Source organism: Palaemon carinicauda, chromosome 22, assembly GCF_036898095.1.
Source record: "Palaemon carinicauda isolate YSFRI2023 chromosome 22, ASM3689809v2, whole genome shotgun sequence".
In the NCBI taxonomy this organism is placed as follows: Eukaryota; Metazoa; Arthropoda; class Malacostraca; order Decapoda; family Palaemonidae; genus Palaemon; species Palaemon carinicauda.
Genome location: NC_090746.1, coordinates 115,851,380 through 115,872,048, shown reverse-complemented (window position 1 = coordinate 115,872,048; position 20,669 = coordinate 115,851,380). Strand labels below are relative to the sequence as shown.

The following is a 20,669-nucleotide window of genomic DNA, read 5'->3' as shown; positions in this document are numbered from 1 at the left end:
AACTCTGTTTAAGTAAGAAAAGTTCCGAGGAGGAAATATCTACTCCTTTCGGTTTAAAGGCGAGACTCAAGGCCGAGCGGTTATTTCTCGCATCTTATTTTTTACTAAATTATCCCAATGCTGTTGCCAATTATTAGAAATCAAATTCTTAATGTTGGGTAAACAATCATTACAAAGAATGGGATACCTTCTTGGTTGCAACTCAGCTGCAGCATTCGTTGCCAGTAAATCTGCCTTCTTGTTTCCAGACACACCTACTTGTGCTGGAACCCAACAAAAATGTTATTTTCATTAGTAAAATAAATTTTTGAATATACTTACCCGGTGATCATATAGCTGTCAGCTCTGCTGCCCGACAGAAAAAACTAAGGACAAAATACGCCAGCGATCGCTATACAGGTGGGGGTGTACATCATCAGCGCCATCTGTCGAGCAGGTACTAAGTACTCCAATGTCAACAAAGAACCAATTTTCTCCTCGGTCCACTGGGTCTCTATTGGGGAGGAAGGGAGGGTCCTTTAATCTATGATCACCGGGTAAGTATATTCAAAAATTTATTTTACTAATGAAAATAACATTTTTCAATATTAAACTTACCCGGTGATCATATAGCTGATTCACACCCAGGGGGTGGGTAGAGACCAGCAATATATGTTAACATTAAGAGCTAAGTATTTTGTATTTCATTTTAGCAGTTATTCAAAATAACAAACATAAAATTAATAAGTACCTGGTAAGGAAGTCGACTTGAACAATTACTCTGCCTTTTTAAGTACATCTTCCTTACTGAGCCTCGCGATCCTCATAGGATGCTGAACGACTCCTAGGAGCTGAAGTATGAAGGGTTGCAACCCATACTAAAGGACCTCATCAAAACCTCTAATCTAGGCGCTTCTCAAGAAAAGAATTTGACCACCCGCCAAATCAACCAGGATGCGAAAGGCTTCTTAGCCTTCCGTACAACCCAAAAAACAACAATAAAAACATTTCAAGAGAAAGATTAAAAAGGTTATGGGATTATGGGAATGTAGTGGTTGAGCCCTCACCCACTACTGCACTCGCTGCTACGAATGGTCCCAGGGTGTAGCAGTTCTCGTAAAGAGACTGGACATCTTTAAGGTAAAATGATGCGAACACTGACTTGCTTCTCCAATAGGTTGCATCCATTACACTCTGCAGAGATCTGTTTTGTTTGAAGGCCACTGAAGTTGCGACAGCTCTAACTTCATGTGTCCTTACCTTCAGCAAAGCAAGGTCTTCCTCATTCAGATGGGAATGAGCTTCTCGAATCAAAAGTCTGATATAATAAGAAACTGCATTCTTCGACATAGGTAAAGAAGGTTTCTTAATGGCGCACCATAAAGCTTCTGACTGTCCTCTTAATGGTTTGGTACGTCTCAAATAGTACTTAAGAGCTCTTACAGGGCATAGGACTCTTTCTTGTTCATTTCCAACCAAATTAGACAGGCTTGGAATATCGAACGATTTGGGCCAAGGACGAGAAGGAAGTTCGTTTTTGGCTAAAAAACCAAGCTGTAAGGAACATGTAGCCATTTCAGATGTAAATCCAATGTTCCTGCTGAAGGCGTGTATCTCACTGACTCTTTTAGCTGTTGCCAAGCAGACGAGGAAAAGGGTCTTCAAAGAGAGATCTTTAAAAGAGGCTGATTGAAGTGGTTCGAACCTTTCTGACATAAGGAATCTTAGTACCACGTCTAAGTTCCAACCTGGTGTGGCCAACCGACGCTCCTTCGAGGTCTCAAAAGACTTAAGGAGGTCCTGTAGATCTTTGTTGTTGGAAAGATCTAAGCCTCTGTGACGGAAGACTGCTGCCAACATGCTTCTGTAACCCTTGATCGTGGGAGCTGAAAGAGATCTTTCCTTCCTTAGGTATAAAAGGAAGTCAGCTATCTGAGTTACAGAGGTACTGGTTGAGGATACTGAGACCGACTTGCACCAGCTTCGGAAGACTTCCCACTTCGACTGGTAGACTTTAAGAGTGGATGTCCTCCTTGCTCTAGCAATCGCTCTGGCTGCCTCCTTAGAAAAGCCTCTAGCTCTCGAGAGTCTTTCGATAGTCTGAAGGCAGTCAGACGAAGAGCGTGGAGGCTTGGGTGTAACTTCTTTACGTGCGGCTGACGCAGAAGGTCCACTCTTAGAGGAAGTGTTCTGGGAACGTCTACTAGCCATTGCAGTACCTCGGTGAACCATTCTCTCGCGGGCCAGAGGGGAGCAACCAACGTCAACCTTGTCCCTTCGTGAGAGGCGAACTTCTGCAGTACTCTGTTGACAATCTTGAATGGGGGGAATGCATAAAGGTCTAGATGGGACCAATCCAGAAGAAAGGCATCTATGTGAACTGCTGCTGGGTCCGGGATCGGTGAGCAATAAACTGGGAGCCTCTTGGTCATCAAGGTTGCAAACAGATCTATGGTAGGCTGACCCCACAAGGCCCATAGTCTCTTGCATACATTCTTGTGAAGGGTCCACTCTGTTGGGATGATTTGACCCTTCCGGCTGAGGCGGTCTGCCGTGACATTCATGCTGCCTTGAATGAACCTCGTTACTAGCAAAATGTTTCGATCTCTTGACCAGGTGAGGAGGTCCCTTGCGATCTCGTACAACGTCCTCGAATGAGTCCCTCCTTGCTTGGAGATGTACGCCAAGGCTGTGGTGTTGTCGGAGTTCACCTCCACCACCTTGCCTAGAAGGAGGGACTTGAAGCTTCTCAAGGCCAGATGAACTGCCAGTAGCTCCTTGCAGTTGATGTGTAACGATCTTTGATCCGCATTCCACGTGCCCGAGCATTCCCGACCGTCCAATGTCGCACCCCAGCCCGTGTCCGATGCGTCCGAGAAGAGAATGTGGTTGGGGGTCTGAACAGCCAGTGGCAGACCCTCTCTGAGGAGAATGTTGTTCTTCCACCAAGTCAGTGCAGACTTCATCTTCTCGGAAATAGGAATCGAGACCGCTTCTAGCGTCTTGTCCTTTCTCCAGTGAACAGCTAAGTGAAATTGAAGGGGTCGGAGGTGGAGTCTCCCTAACGGGATGAACTGTTCCAGTGATGAAAGCGTCCCTATCAGACTCATCCACTGTCTGACTGAACATCGGTCCTTCTTCAGCATGTTCTGGATGCATTCTTGGGCTTGACTGATTTTGGGGGCCGACGGAAAAGCTCGAAAAGCTTGACTCTGAATCTCCATACCTAGGTACACAATAGTTTGGGATGGGACGAGTTGGGACTTTTCCATATTGACCAGGAGACCCAATTCCTTGGTCAGTTCCAGAGTCCACTTTAGATTCTCCAGACAGCGACGACTTGACGAAGCTCTTAAAAGCCAGTCGTCCAAATAGAGGGAGGCTCTGATGTCTGCTAAATGCAGGAATTTGGCAATATTCCTCATCAGTTTCGTAAAAACAAGAGGAGCCGTGCTTAGGCCAAAGCACAGGGCTTGAAACTGGTATACCACCTTCCCGAAAACGAACCTTAGAAAAGGTTGGGAATCTGGGTGGATGGGGACGTGAAAGTAAGCGTCCTTTAGGTCCAACGAGACCATCCAGTCTTCCTTCCTGACCGATGCTAGAACCGACTTTGTCGTCTCCATGGTGAACGTCTGCTTTGTGACAAAGACATTCAGGGCACTGACGTCTAGCACCGGCCTCCACCCGCCTGTCTTCTTCGCCACTAAGAAGAGACGGTTGTAGAAGCCCGGGGATTGATGGTCCCGGACTTTGACTACCGCTCCCTTTTGTAGTAAGAGAGACACCTCTTGCTGCAAAGCTAGTCTCTTGTCCTCCTCTCTGTACCTGGGAGAGAGGTCGATGGGAATTGTTGCTAGAGGGGGCTTGCTCAAGAATGGAATCTTGTACCCCTCTCTGAGTAACTTCACAGATTGTGCGTCTGCGCCCCTGTTCTCCCAGGCCTGCCAGTAGTTCTTGAGCCTGGCTCCCACTGCTGTCTGAAGAAGGTGGCAGTCAGACTCTGCCTTTAAAGGACTTGGAACCCTTCTTCTTGCTCCCGCGTTGACCTTCCGCACGAGCACCTCCTCTGCTGGCGGCTCTGCCACGAAAGGGCGGAATGAATCTTGACGCTGGAGTGTCCAACCTGGGTCTAGGCACAGAGGGCAAAGGGGTGGCTTTGCGTGCGGATGACGCAACCAGGTCATGAGTGTCTTTCTGGATCAAGGAGGCGGCAATCTCCTTGATCAACTCCTCAGGGAAGAGGCACTTCGAGAGAGGAGCAAACATGAGCTCCGACTTTTGACATGGGGTGACTCCAGCTGACAAGAAGGAGCAAAGGTGATCCCGCTTCTTGAGGACCCCGGACACGAAAGAAGCCGCAAGCTCACTAGAACCATCCCGTATGGCTTTGTCCATGCAGGACATAATGAGCATGGAAGTTTCCTTATCAGAAGGGGAGGTCTTCCTGCTCAACGCTCCCAAACACCAGTCCAAGAAGTTAAAGACTTCGAATGCTCGGAAAACTCCTTTCATAAGATGGTCCATATCCGAAGGAGTCCAGCAAATCTTGGAGCGTCTCATAGCCAGCCTGCGGGGAGAGTCTACCAGACTTGAGAAGTCGCCCTGGGCAGAGGCAGGAACTCCCAAGCCGAGAACTTCTCCCGTGGCATACCAGACGCTAGATCTGGAAGCAAGCTTGGCCGGGGGAAACATGAAGGTTGTCTTCCCAAGTTGCTTTTTGGACTGCAACCACTCTCCCAGTACCCTTAAAGCTCTCTTGGACGAGCGAGCGAGTAAGAGCTTCGTAAAGGCAGGTGCTGCTGACTGCATGCCTAAAGCGAACTCAGAGGGAGGCGAGCGTGGTGCTGCAGACACAAACTGATCCGGATATAAATCCTTGAACAGCGCAAGCACTTTCCTAAAGTCTAAGGAGGGAGGCGTGGTCTTGGGTTCGTCGATGTCCGAGTGTTGGTCGTCAAGATGTGCAGCGTCGTCATCATCAGAGAGGCCATCGTCTGAATGTTGAGGAGGAAGCGGCAAAGGAGTAGGTAAAAGCTGGTCGGCTGAGTCCGGCAGCACGGGTGCATGCGTGGCTGCACTGGACCCAACGTCATGGAACTGTTGGTCAGTCTGAGAACTGGCAACAACCAAAGCTGAGTGGGGACGCAAAGCGTCTACTCCTGACTGTGGTCGGTTAGCGGAGACCACCGTGGGTTGCGGAGGCTGACGCATCGCGTCAAAACACGGCAACTTAACTCCACCCTCCTGTTGTTGTGGTAGCACACGAACGTCAACGGAGGGTTCCGTGCGTCGGTGAACGTCAACATGCGTCTGGCAGGGTCGACTGCGCATGGGTGGTGGAGCTCTCACAGCTGGAGTGTGGGAGCAGGCAGCCTCAGCGTCTACTGGGCGCACAACCGTGGATGGTTGTAGGCTAACGGGTGCAGCGTCAACCTTCTCCGCACGATACTCCTGCATGAAGGAAGCTAACTGAGTCTGCATAGACTGAAGCAAAGACCACTTAGGGTCTACCGCAGCTGGTGCGGCAACAGACGGAGTTACTGCCCGGTGCGGTACCACTTTGCCTCTCTTAGGAGGTGTGCAGTCGTCGGAGGACTGCAGCGAGTCCGAACTGACCCAGTGGCTACACCTGGGCCGTTGGACTTGCTCGGAAGGGACCTTGCGTTTAAGAGGCCGTGAGACCTTGGTCCATCGTTTCTGGCGTGAAACCTCTTCCGCAGACGAGGAATGAACGGGCTCACTCGTCTTCATGTGGGTGGGACGATCTAGGCAGGATACGTCCGAAACCACGGAGGGAACGTCTGTCCGCTGATTAAAGCCTGTCGAACCCTTTGGTCGTACGACATTGCTTCTCCCCTGGGCTTGGGAGCTTGCAAGAGGTCCCGGACTGGGAGGACGACAGGCACGAACAGACGCACCCTCATGCGTAACACTGACACTTTTCACTGCACTAACACTCACTTCACTTCCCACTGCACTTTTACCTTTCAACTCCCTGACGTCAGCCATGAGTTGATTGCGGTCATTCGCCAATGACTCGACTCTCTCACCCAGAGCCTGGATGGCACGCATCATATCTGCCATCGAAGGTTGATGAGAGCTAGCAGGGGGGTCGGGAGCAACCACTACAGGGGAAGGAATAGGTTGTGGGGCATGGGGAGAGGAAAAATCAACTGAGCGAGACGAACTCCTCCTGACTCTATCCCTCTCTAGCCTACGTGCATATTTGAGGAATTCTTGAAAATCGAATTCCGAAAGCCCAACGCATTCCTCACATCGATCTTCCAATTGACAGGCTTTACCCCTACAATTGGAACAAATGGTGTGCGGATCGATAGAGGCCTTTGGAAGACGCCTTGAACAGTCCCTAGCGCTACACTTCCTGTACTTGGGGACTTGAGAAGGGTCAGACATCTTGAATTAGTCAAAGGGGGAATTCAAAATCTATCCAAGTCGTCAACAAATAATCCAAAATTCAATAAAAGAATGCAAGGAAGTATTGAAGATAACTTCTGCACAGCGATAGCTAATAACCAGAAATGAATACTTCACCAAATAACGTGAAAATCAATCCAGAAAACAACAGCGTATTTAGTAGGTCTTGCCGGTGGCACGACAGAGAGAAAATTGGTTCTTTGTTGACATTGGAGTACTTAGTACCTGCTCGACAGATGGCGCTGATGATGTACACCCCCACCTGTATAGCGATCGCTGGCGTATTTTGTCCTTAGGTTTTTCTGTCGGGCAGCAGAGCTGACAGCTATATGATCACCGGGTAAGTTTAATATTGAAAATTGAACTGTTATACCTCTCAGTCCAATAATAAAAGCAATTCTAAAATCTTTAAAACTAAAGGCTTACTGGAATTAAAAACTTCTAAAGCTTGAAGATCACTCCTTGCATCAGTAAAAATAGTAAAATTACACCCATACTCCATCGCTATTTTCTCAATAGCGGTCAGCATGCCATACAGTTCAGCAGAAAATATGGAAGCTGTTTGAGGAAATGCACCCCTCCAATTAAAACCATTACAGTACTATAATTTTACCAGCATAATCTATCAAATCCGGTTAATATATGATACAACAATTTCTGGCGAAACTGGAATTTTCTACTGTATACGATATGAATGAGTGAGGACTAGTTTGGCATTTTTCTCTGTATGACCAATGGGGCTGAGGCACAATAACTTACGTATTGATCGATTAAAATGTGAACACCACTTCACTGCCTAAGTACATTGTTTACTTTTGGGAGATTGATTGTGGATTACTGTGCATGAGTTGTTTGAATTAACTTTTGCTAGCTGTTCTGTTTTAAGTATGACGTAGTCATTAGCTGGCTTTTTTAACAAATTTCAAGCTTACAAATATTCATGTTGTTTTACAATAGCCATCTTTTTTACACCTCCGTTTGACTACATGTACAGTCAAAAGAAGAAGTCTCCCAGAGAGGAGTTCAATCTATTTCAAAATGTTATGTAAAATGATATTTTAATTATAAAATAAATTTTTGAATATACTTACCCGGTGAATATATAATAGCTGCAACTCTGCGTCTCGACAGAAAACACACTCAAAAAACTCGCGAGCGATCGCTATGAAGGTTGCGGATGTGCCCACCAGCGCCAACTGTCGGCCAGATACCACTCTTGTATGTAAACAAAACCTTCAATTCTTCTCGTCCCGCTGCGTCTCTATTGGGGAGGAAGGGAGGGTCATTTAATTTATATATTCACCGGGTAAGTATATTCAAAAATTTATTTTATAATTAAAATATCATTTTTAAATATTTAACTTAGCCGGTGAATATATAATAGCTGATTCACACCCAAGGAGGTGGGTAGAGACCAGAGTTAATTATGTTTACAGCGTATAAGCTAAGAGTTTTTTCATTTTGACAGTTATCAATATAACAAAACCAAAATATATAGGTACCTGGTAAGGAAGTTGACTTAGACGATTACTCTGCCTTGTAAGTCTGTCTTCCTCACGGAGCCCAGCGATCCTCTTAGGATGCTGAAAGACTCTCAGGAGCTGAAGTATCAAGGGTTGCAACCCATACAACAGGACCTCATCAAACCCCTAATCTGGGCGCTCTCAAGAAATGACTTTGACCACCCGCCAAATCAACCGGGATGCGAAAGGCTTCTTAGCCTTCCGAACAACCCATAAAACAATATTAAAAACATTTCAAGAGACAGATTAAAAGGATATTGGAATTAGGGAAGTGTAGTGGTAGAACCCTCACCCACTACTGCACTCGCTGCAACGAATGGACCCAGTGTGTAGCAGTCCTCGTAAAGAGTCTGGACATCTTTTAAGTAAAATGACGCGAACACTGACTTGCTTCTCCAAAAAGTCGCGTCCATAATACTTTGCAGAGATTTATTTTGCTTGGAGGCCACGGAGGTTGCTATATCTCTAACTTCGTGCGTCTTAACCTTAAGCAAACATCGGTCTTTCTCATTCAAGTGAGAATGAGCTTCTCGTATTAAAAAAATCTGATAAAATATGACAAAGCATTCTTTGACATAGGCAATGAAGGTTTCTTAACTGAGCACCATAATGCCTCAGATTTCCCTCGTAATGACTTAGTACGAGCTAAATCGAACTTAAGAGCTCTAACAGGACATAATACTCTTTCCAGTTCGTTGCCTACGATCTCTGATAAGCAAGGAATATCAAAAGATTTAGGCCAAGGACGAGAAGGCAGTTCATTTTTGGCCAGGAAACCAAGTTGAAGTGAACAAGTGGCTTTTTTCTGTAGAAAAGCCGATGTTCTTACTGAAGGCATGAAGTTCATTGACCCTTTTAGCCGAAGCCAAGCACACTAGGAAAAGTGTCTTGAGGGTGAGATCCTTCAGGGAGGCTGAATGTAATGGCTCAAACCTGTCTGACATGAGGAACCTTAGGACCACGTCTAAGTTCCATCCAGGAGTTGCCAAACGACGTTCCTTAGAGGTCTCGAAAGACTTAAGGAGATCTTGGAGATCTTTATTGTTGGAAAGATCTAAGCCTCTATATCGAAAGACCGAAGCCAACATGCTCCTGTAGCCCTTAATCGTGGGAGCTGAAAGGGAGTGAACCTTTCTTAGATGTAAAAGAAAATCTGCGATTTGGGCTACAGAGGTACTGGACGAGGACACAGATGCTGACTTGCACCAGTCTCGAAAGACTTCCCACTTCGACTGGAATACTCTAATGGTAGAAGCTCTCCTAGCTCTTGCAATCGCACTGGCTGCCTCCTTCGAAAAACCTCTAGCTCTTGAGAGTCTTTCGATAGTCTGAAGGAAGTCAGACGAAGAGCGGGGAGGCTTTGATGGACATTCTTTACGTGGGGCTGACGTAACAGATCTACCGTTAGAGGAAGACTTCTTGGAAAGTCTACCAGCCATTGAAGTACCTCGGTGCACCACTCTCTCGCGGGCCAGAGGGTAGCAACCAACGTCAACCTTGTCCCTTCGTGAGAGGCGAACTTCTGCAGTACCTTGTTGACTATCTTGAATGGTGGGAATGCATATAAGTCCAGAAAAGACCAATCCAGTAGAAACGAGTCTATGTAGATTGCTTCTGTATCTAGGACTGGAGAGCAATAGATTGGTAACCTTTTGGTCAACGAGGAAGCAAAGAGGTCTATGGTGGGTTGACCCCAAGTAGCCCAAAGACTCTTGCCCACGTCATTGTGGAGGGTCCATTCCGTGGGGATCACCTGACCCCTCCGACTGAGACAGTCTGCCAAGACGTTCAAGTCCCCCTGGATGAATCTCGTCAACAGGGAGATGCCTCGAATTCTTGACCATAAGAGAAGGTCCCTTGCGATCTCGAGCAGCGTGAAGGAGTGTGTGCCTCCTTGCTTGGAGATGTACGCCAAAGTTGTGGTGTTGTCTGAGTTGCCTCTACCACTAAGTTTCGAAGAAGCCTTCTAATATCATCAAGGCCAAGTGGACTGCTAATAGCTCCTTGCCGTTGATGTGCATGCTCTTCTGACTAGAGGTCCACAGACCCGAGCATTCCCGACCGTCCAGGGTCGCACCCCAACCCAAATCCGACGCGTCTGAGGACAACACGTGGTTTGGGTTCTTGACTGCTAGGGATAGTCCCTCTCTCAGACTGATATTGCTGTCCCACCATTTCAGGCATGCCTTTACTGGTTCGGAGACTGGGAATGATACCGTCTCTAATGTCTTGTCCTAGTTCCAGTGAGAGGCTAGATGGAACCGGAGAGGCAGAAGGTGTAGTCTCCCTAGTGAGACAAACTGCTCCAGGGATGAGAGAGTCCCTACGAGACTGTTCCAACTCCTGACTGAATAAACGTTTCGTTTCAGCATTAGTTGGACTTCGAGCAGGGCTTGACTGCGAATCTCCATCCCCAAATATAGAATAATCTGGGATGGGATCAGTTGGGACTTTTAGGTTGACCAAAAGTCCCAACTCCCTGGCCAGACTCAACGTCCAATGTAGATCCTGCAGACAGTGAAGACTGGACGATGCTCTAAGAAGCCAGTCATCCAAGTACAGGGAGGCTCGGATCCCCGATAGATGGAGGGATTTTGCCACATTCCTCATGAGCCTCGTAAACACGAGAGGCGCAGGACTGAGGCCAAAGCACAGGGCTCGAAACTGGTACCCCACATTCCTGTAAACAAACCTCAGAAACGGTTGGGAATCCGGGTGTATAGGAATGTGGAAGTATGCCTCCTGAAGGTCGAGAGAGACCATCCAGTCGCCTTCCATAAATGCTGTCAAGACAGCCTGGTAGACTTCATCGTGAAGTTTGTCTTGACAATGAACACATTGAGCGCACTTGCCTCTTACGTACTCTTGCAGTGAACATGGCTGCCAAATCATGGAGCCATCCCTGAGGGACTTGTTCCTGCAGAGAACGTGGCTGTCAGATCATAGGAGCCATCCCTGAAAGCCTTGTTTATGCATGACATAATTGTACAGCAAAACTTCAAAGGCTCGAAAATAGCTGTGAAGTCGACCTGTAAAATCTTGGAGCGTCTCATGGCCAGGCGCCAGGGAGAGTCTATGAGGTTTGAGAAGTCTATCTGGGCAGAGGCAGGAACTCCCAAGCCGAGAACTTCTCTCGTGTCATATCAGACTCTCGCTCTATAAGCCAGTTTAAAAGAAGGGAAAGCAAAGGCTGTCTCCCCCAAACTCCTCCTGGTGATAAACCAGTCGCCTACCAAACGTAAAGCTCTCTTAGAAGAGCGAGAGAGCACTAGCTTATAAAACAACGGCTTCGAAGTAGCTAGGCCTAGTGTAAGCTCTGACGTTTAGGCGAACGAGGAGCAGCAGTTACAAAAAGATCCGGACAAAGATCCTTAAAAATCAGCATGATTTATTTAAAGTCCATAGAGGGCTAAGCAGCTTTAGGCTCCTCTCCGTCTGACAGAGTCCTCAAGGGAATATCAGTAGGAGGGAGAACAGCAACTTCCTCATCTGAAGGAACCTTGTCCGATAATAGCCGAGTCTCAAGCAAGGGAGAGACCTACCCTGGTGGCAATGCTTTACATGCAGAGTCCACACGCACTGGTGCATTAGTAGCAGACCAGGACGCAACGTCATGTAACTGCTTGACAGTCTGTGAACTGTCAACAACAACAGGTGCGTGAGACCAGGACGCAACGTCATGTAACTGCTTGACAGTCTGTGAACTGTCAACAACAACAGGTGCGTGAGGACGCACAGCGTCCACTCGAGACTGCTTTGACCGCCTAGACTGAGCAGTCAAAACAACTCTAGAATGCGGAGGTTGACGCTCAGCGTCAAAACAAGTCAACTACGATTGTTAGCGAACGTCCTGAACGTCAACAGGAGCATCAGCAAGTGGCCTAACGTCCAAATGTGGCTGAAAATCCACACGAGACCGCATCGAGTGTGGTTCTAAACAACCTGACTGACGTGACTTGGCTACGCCAACGTCAACAGGACGCACAAAGGAACGTTAGGGTGGCTGAAGGCCAGGATCTCGATGAGATAAACGGCTAGGCTCAACGGACTTATCGGCAGAATAGTCTTCCATAAGGGAGGCAAGCTTATTCTGCATGTCTTGCCGTACAACCCATTTAGGATCAGCGGGAATGGTTGCGGTAAGAGACGAGGGTAACGTCTGTGACCGCAAAACCTTGCCTACAAAAAGACTCTCGGAGTCTGTGTTACGCTTTTGTTAGGCGGCGAGCAGTCTTCCGATGACTGCATAGGGTCAGAGCTGTCCTAATGGTTAAAACCAGGACGCTGGACCTGTCCTGAAAGGACTGACTTTCGCTTAAAGGGCCTCGAAACCTTGTTCCACGGTTTCTTATGCGAAAAGCCTTCGGATGACGAGGAGAAAATCGTCTCTCTCGCCTTATGGTAGGGGTGATCTTGGTAAGATACACCCGATACCATAGAGGGAACGTCTGTTCGCTGATCAAGGCCTCTCGAACCCATAAGTCGTACGACATTACTTCTCCCCTGGGCTTGGGAGCTTGCAAGAGGTCCCGGACTAGGCGAACGACAGGCACGAACAGACGAACCCTCGGTCGCAACACTGATAACACTTTGCGCAATATCACTTTATCACTACGATTTTCTGTTTTGCACTTATTTCACTGAAATCGAATTTTTTAACAATTCACATTAGGTATGAATAAAACTGATTTCTACCTGAAGCATGCAATTCTACCCTCATCAAAAGGTTGTAATTGCGAAATCAGTCGTATAATGTAAGCACATTAATACCAGCAAAAAACAGTAAACATATTTTAAGATAAAAAAATCAGTGGCTGGGGAAGAGACTAAACACTAGTTCATTCAAAACTACGTTTTCAATCTCTCACCGTACAGTGCCTTGGGACGAGAATAAAAAACTAAAAACGTTTTATCCTTTCTCCCCGTACAGAGACTAGGGACGAGAGTAACTCGAGAACAACGTTACCCGCTTGGGACGAGAGAAAGATCGGAACGTTTTCTCTCCTCTCTCTCCCTCCGTCTCTATCTCTCTCTCTCTCTTGATTTCGCACCTAAGAGAAGAGCCCACTTACGTTTCGTCAAAAAAACAGGTTATTTGACCAAAGGAAAAAACTGAAAGGTTTTTCAATTAAAAAGTTCCTTTAAAATAGAATTTAAAACATTTAAGCTTTGAAAGAAGAATGAACAAAACGTCAGAATCGATTTACTCTTTCTGCAAAGTGAAACCGTGATACTCTCTCTCTCTATCGTAACGATAGAGCGCAAACTGCGTAGCATAAATAAACTAAACGTTAGTTCATCTTTGAAACAGTACGAAGACTATTCAAAGAAAATCTTTCATAAAATATCTATTAAAAAATATTCATTTAATAAGTTTTAAATCATTAGCTCTTTAAAAGCTATTACGATTGAAAGGGCTCAACGTTGTTTAACTTCGGTTTCCAAGTTAGGACCGCCTACTCTCAGGAAAGGTCGCATATAAACAAATCATTAAAATTTATTTTGATGTTTATTATAAATGGAAAGCTAATCGAAGAGGCCTAATAAAGGCGGCTGAGATATAGAATATATAGAGGAAAATCTATAATTAATTTATAACGTGATAAGATAATTGCTAAAAGCCTAAACACACTTCCGTACTGAGGGAAGGGTCGGCCATTTAAAAGTCAAGGAAAGTCCAAAAAACAATCCAAAGTCATCAAAAATTAAATCTATCCAAAAACGAGTTCAAGATTTAAGTTGAAGATAAAACACCTGTAGCGAAAGCTCAAACCAAAATGAAGTACTTCACCAAATATGTTAAGAAAACTCCAGGTTCTACAGCGAGTATGAATACGTCTTGTCGTCAACGTCGACAGAGAAGAATTGAAGGTTTTGTTTACATACAAGAGTGGTATCTGGCCGACAGTTGGCGCTGGTGGGCACACCCGCAACCTTCATAGCGATCGCTCGCGAGTTTTTTGAGTGTGTTTTCTGTCGAGCCGCAGAGTTGCAGCTATTATATATTCACCGGCTAAGTTAAATATTTAAAATTCAGTTATTTCAGTAATTAATCATGTTGAAAATGCTGTCCGTTCAATATTTAATTATTCTTGCTCATCTGAAAGCCAAAAATATCCCTTAAATGATAACCCACATGGTTAGTGTATGCAGCCCATCCGTGTACAGCTTGCCAGAACAGAGGAGTAGTGAGATCATATCATGTTTATTTGCAAGGGAAGCAAGCCATGGAAGAGCAGAAACCATATGAGTTATGTGATATAAATAAGTAATTATGATAATTTAATAGTGACCCACAGGGATGGCATGCACAGCACACTCATGTACTGCTTTCAAGAACAGAGAAGCAGGGAGATAATGTTCATTTGCGTACGAAGCAAGCCCCAGCGTAGCAAAAACCATCTGAGGGACATGATATGAATTACAGGCATTTATGATACTATAACATCAAGCAACTTAGGAGACTTTGTATAACGATGGAACAACACCTAATTAAACTTCCACACCTAACCTAACCTACAAGTCCTTACCTAATTACCTGACGGGGGTGCTGACGTCAGCCTGCAGCTCCCTTTAAGACTGATGCAGTAATAGGGTTAAAAAAAAGGGAGTTATGGGGCAAGGCCATCATTATACATTGGTAAATCTCCATATTAAAACAATATCTATTACGACTTTAAAAAACGGGTATATGGTGTAATTACTGTATAGGTGTTTTAAAAGATTTTGATAATGATTTCTGGCCGAATGCCATAATTTTTTAGTTATGGTGGGTCGACTACTGAGTAATATTAATAAAACACTGTGAAAACAAGAGATTTTGTTTGGGTGACTTTCCATTCCATTTCCTATTGAGTGGTTCATCGTACTGCAAATAGCTCGTTACTTAATAAAGCTAATGAATTATTGGTTTTTGCTTTCCCGTATTCTCGCTTCGCGTGCAATTTATCATTATCTCATTGCTCCAATGGTCTGGCAAGCGGAACATGTTTCACTACGTTCATTCACCCCTTGAGCTAGTATTTCAGCGTTAATTATCAATTATAAAAACTGAGAATTGCTTACCTCAGTTATTACCCATTATTAATGGTTATGGGTTTAAACAAAATTACTAGCAATGATTAATTGAAATATGCTAATTAAACTTGTTTTGGGAAAATTGTGTTAATGTAAAATAAAACCCATACATACTCCCCTCAAATTACATGAACCATATATTTTTCCATCAGATTATCTTCTGTTTATTATGCATTTCTGATCACTATAATTTCTTTAAATATCTTTTTTCCGTGTTTCCCAATGGGACCCCCAATCATTGATTTCATATGGGGGAAGAAGGTAGGAAAACTCATGAACAGGTGGTTTGCCCCAATATTCATGTTTAGAAATTGTTAAAACACAAGCTAGCAATTAGGAAAAATATATGGTTCACGTATTTGGCTAGAAAATAAAGTATCATATATTTACAGAATAAAATGTTTCATATGGCCTCCATTTACATTGTGTAGCCCCAGCAATTTAACCAAAGTCTCACTACTCTATGATGCGTTCAATAGTGAATAACCTAAGCTTTTATGATGGTTCACTGCCTTAAGGCTATTGGACGTCAGAGTACTTGGCAAGACCCAAAATTGGACTGGACTCTTATTAAGGGTATTATTGTACTTTATTACAGGGTAATGTAACCTAGGGAAAAAAAACTACCTTTAATTCAATAGAAAAAGGTCCGTTCTCTTCGAAAATGACACTCGTTCCTGTCGGAAATGAATAGTTTCAGAAATATATAGATATATATTTATATCCACCGATAATGGGGTACCCCCCCCCCCCGTGGGAACTTGGGGTTTAGGGTAGGGAAAACATACTGGGGAAACTGTATGTAATGGTCAAATTCGGTTAAATCACGTTATTTGCTACAGTAAAACATATAATTTCTGTCCGTATTGTTGTAAAACTTTAACGTATTAAGCTACTTTTATTATTATTATTATAATTATTAATTGCTAAGCTACAACCCTATTGGAAAAGCAGAATGCTATGAGCCCAGGGGCTCCAACAACGAAAATAGCCCAGTGAGGCAAGAAAACAAGGAAAAAATAAATATTTTAAGAATATTTGCATTTATAGGTCATACACAGATATGGTTGCCTATGGTAACACAGATCTACCCTACAACAATAGCAAAACGGGTAATTTTCCCGGTGCAATTTACCTTTCAATTCGTTCAACTCCATTTCCAATGCTTGTGGCTGAAAGACGGAATCATTTTTCTTGCTCATCTCTATAGATAAGACTAACTATGGTCTTCTGACTGACATCTTTGTTTACAATGGGTCTTCTTGCGTTTTTAATGGTAGACGCCACAGCACAGAATAACATGACAGTAATTGAGCTACAACAACCATACGACGAAGACCCAAAGAAAATAGTAGGATTATTTTTATTTAGTGAAAAAAATATAGAAAAGAAAAAAGAAGTATTAAATCTAATGTGGAAGAAAAGACAAAACAGTACAAGAAGATAAGCGTTAGAGGCGCCGTTGTAAAGGCTATGCCTCACCCCAGAACCTGAACCTGAACCTGACATTCGTATTTCCAACATTTATTTTTATGCCCAAAGTTAGAACAGCTAAAGAATGTAGAAATAAGTTTAGGTATGCTAAAAAATCCTAGCAGGGATCTGGCTGCATTTATAGATAGGGCAATGAATATAAAAGAAGAGTTTAGGAAGCCCAAACTGATTACCACAACAGGTTGCCAAAACTGATGATAGCAAGGTGTTATCGTATCCAATTTCAAAGTATAAGGGAATAAAAGTAAAGATTGTGAACCTCATTATGATATTAATTTATTTAAGGCACAGATGAAATAAACTTAATAATAAGAATAAGCTTAGAAGCTTTGCACCTATCTATAAAGAGATAGAGTGCCCGCAAACTTATTTTGCGGAGTGAACAATAAGGAACCAGGAACCAGGAACCAGCACATTGCTCTTAAGTTACCAAGATTTTTACAGTTCTCTTGTTTATCATGTTTCTTAGTCTAGTAATGGCAGTGTACTTAGGCCACAGAAAGACTGTATAAATATATTTACAAACAAAGCCAACTAAAAGCACACCATAACTGAAATAGTCGCCAATTGAAGGGAGTTTGACATGAAATTAAAGTACAGTGTCATTTATTGTTATAGTATACTCTTAATATTTCTAAACTTATTAATAAATAAAACTTGAAATATATCTATCTTGATATGCCTATTAAGAGATTATGGATTTGACACCCTGTGTTTAATTGGGTCATATATATGAAAAGAGGCAGACGTAGTCTACAACTCTTTAACTAGTGTTAAAAGTAAAATTATTAGGACAATCAATTAATTCTCGCTACATATCATTTAAATTTACGAACTTATTCTTTAAAGTTGCAGTAAACCAGGTTCTTCATAATGTTCGGGAATGAATGGCAAGTAAACAACTTAAAGTTAACTTCATGACCTACGGGTTCTCTTGACTGTAATTCATCACCCAATGCTCAAATAAATAATGTAGTAAAACCGCTGGATATAATATCAGAAGCATTGCTTTTATGAAGTATCTGGGGGAATATTCTGTGAAGAGATTTGTGATAAACTGTAATTATCATGAATGACTACTGCAGCTCCATCTACTACAATATACCCTAACTGCAACTAAAAGAAATTACAAAATATAATAAACCGAGAAGCAGGACTGATAAAAATTGTCCTGCGCAGAGAAAGAATTAATCGAATACTTACTGAATTACACTGACTACCTATCAAAGCTAGAATAGAGTATAAGATGTGTGCAATAACCCGTCAAGTTGTCAGAACTGGGGGTCCAAAATATCTAAGAGAATTGCTATACATCGTCCAGTCAACGAATCGTATAGACACAAGAATAGTTAAGTGGTTTTAAAATATTATTCTCAGGCTACTTAAATATCATCATTATGTGTATAAAATTAATAAAGATGAAAAAAAAACGCTTAGCAAGAGCGTTTGAATGAAATGATTCGAATAAATTTAACTCGTCTGCAAACAGCAGGTCTTATAAACCAGAGGAAAGATGTCAGAACTGGGGGTCCAAAATATCTAAGAGAATTGCTATACATCGTCCAGTCAACGAATCGTATAGACACAAGAATAGTTAAGTGGTTTTAAAATATTATTCTCAGGCTACTTAAATATCATCATGTATATAAAATGAATAAAAATGAAAAAACTCTTAACAAGAGCGTTTGAATGAAATTATTCGAATAAATTTAACACATCTGTAAACAGCAGGTCATATAAACCAGAGGAAACAACCCCCCCCCCGACGCCCTTGGCTAGAGCGTTTGAACAAAATGCCTCGCATAAATTTAACTCGTTTGCTAACAGCAGCCCATAACCCAGAGGAACCCATCTCACCTCATGTATTTTAGTGGGAAATATCCAACGTTTCATTGGCTGATTCTTTCTCAGCTCTGATTGGTGGTTGTACGTGACGTCATGAATTTTTTGTATGAGTGGATTTAACTGGGTGGGAGTGAGAACCCTATACTTATTGCAGAAAAAATTTAATGAAAAAAATTACAATGCTCATAGAAATGAACTTATAAAAGTTACAAATTTTGAAATAAATAAATAATGGATCTTGTTAAAGGGCATAAGTAAAATAAATACGCCATAATCGAAGGTATACTTGACCGTTCTTTTGGCTACGATGTTAGATGTGTGTGCGTATGTATGTGAAGCTGTAGACACTGAAGGGCAACCGCCAATCATAGCTTAGGCAAGTTTGGCCAATCGGGAGACAGGAATTTTCCACCAAAAGATAGTTCCGTGGTCTTATGAGTTGCTGTTCGAGAAACCTGCCCGAATTTCCATAAAATAGATCTAGCTTTAAGGGAGTTTTAGAGATTTTCTTTAAAAAAAACAGACGCTTAATAACACATTTTATTAAAGAAATAGATTCAGATTAAATCGTAATTTTTATTCAGAAAATACGTCTTTCTGACGTCATCAAGAGTAGGGTGAATTTTAAAATCTATGCACCTGTTTGCCTTTGAGTGAATTACTGATTATGTCGATCTTAAATTGTGAAGTAACTTCCTAACTTTCATTCGTATTTTGTAACGTTTCATGTATCAATGTTATTAATTGAACAGATAATTACCAAAACCATATGCTTATTAGGAAATATATCATCATAAAGGGTAGGGTATAAAATGCAAGCATTAACCTATATATAATTTCATATATATTGACTTAAAAATGCAAGTCTTATGGAAAAATCTCAAAACAATAATTTAGTAATAAATAAAATGCTAAATAAATAAATATTTATTTAGCATTTTATTTATTACTAAATTATTGTTTTGAGATTTTTCCATAAGACTTGCATTTTTAAGTCAATATATATGAAATTATATATAGGTTAATGCTTGCATTTTATACCCTACCCTTTATGATGATATATTTCCTAATAAGCATATGGTTTTGGTAATTATCTGTTCAATGCTTGCATGAAAAAAATAACCCTTACCTAGTCAGTTCTTCAACAGCAGCCCATAAGTCAGAGGAACCCTCTTACCTTATGCCTTTTTAGCGGGAAGTATCTGGTATCTCATTGGCTGATTTGTCCTCTGCTGTGATTGGTAGTTGTATATGACGTCATACAATCTCGTATTTTATGAATGAATTCAACTGGGTAGAGATGAAATACCCATATTTAATTTAGATAAATCAAAACTAATAAATTACAAACTTTATTATAAGAACTGTAATTATTTATTGATTTATTAATCTATTAGGTAATGGATCTTGTTAAAATGCGTAAGCTAGATAATTCGTAATTTTTAAAGGAATGATCAATTGGGTTCTGGATACGATGTTAGATGTGTATGTGAGAATTTGTAAACGAAGGCAACAACCAATCACAGCTTAGAAGATACAGCCAATCAGAGGACTGAAATACCCCGCCAAGAGAGAGTTCCGGGGACTTATGACTTGCTGTTTGAGAAACTTACCCGAATTTACATAAAATTGTTTTCAAACGCTCTAGACATAGGGGACAACAAACCATGGGGTTTTCTTTAAAGGGAATTTGGGATATATTTTCTTCAAAAAATACATATGTAGACAGTCCCTTATAAGATGCCTTGATGACATATTTTATCAGAGGGATACATTCCAATTATCAAATAATTATTTTCATGAAAAAATACGTCTTTGTGACGTCATGAGGAGTAGGATGAACTTTAAAGCTTTTCTAAAGAATTGACTGATTAATTCTGTTTGCTGGTTTGAGTGAGGTATAGAGTAACACGTGGTAAATATATGATATTCAAATAAATACCATTATCTAATCGAGCTCCTGTAGTGAAGGAATTGCAGTAAATTACTGTAATTCGTATATTACTCATTTAAAGCATAATCTAAATTATCCGAAGGAATAATTAATTGATTGTTTTGGTTACAACGTGTGTGTGTGTGTGTGTGTGTGTGTTTTGGCTAGGGTGGCCGGATTTTGGCAATTGAAATAAAGAACACCTGAATTGGAGAGGTAGCCCACGTAGAGATGCAGCTTGAAGTCCTTCTCAAGTGGGTCCAGATTGTTCAGGAGGACCAGAACCTACTTTCTTGTTTTAAAATGCGTTCTTTGTACATTTTGTTACAAACAGTTATTCATTAGATGTATCAAATCATTTTAATATTGTTATCAAACAC

At 42.3% G+C, this 20,669-nt stretch overlaps 1 protein-coding gene across 2 annotated transcripts in view; it reads right to left on the bottom strand.

Annotated features, from left to right (window-relative positions):
- Nucleotides 1-16,300, bottom strand: part of LOC137616713 (transmembrane anterior posterior transformation protein 1 homolog) — an 83,333-nt gene extending 67,033 nt beyond the window's left edge. The window contains exon 1 of one of the 2 annotated variants that reach the window (XM_068346715.1): nt 16,153-16,300. In XM_068346715.1, coding sequence (XP_068202816.1) covers nt 16,153-16,219 — 67 coding nt within the window. In that variant the 5' untranslated portion in view covers nt 16,220-16,300. The remainder of the gene's footprint in view (nt 1-16,152) is intronic. The other variant, XM_068346716.1, reaches the window with a different exon arrangement.
- Nucleotides 16,301-20,669: the final 4,369 nt, after the last annotated feature.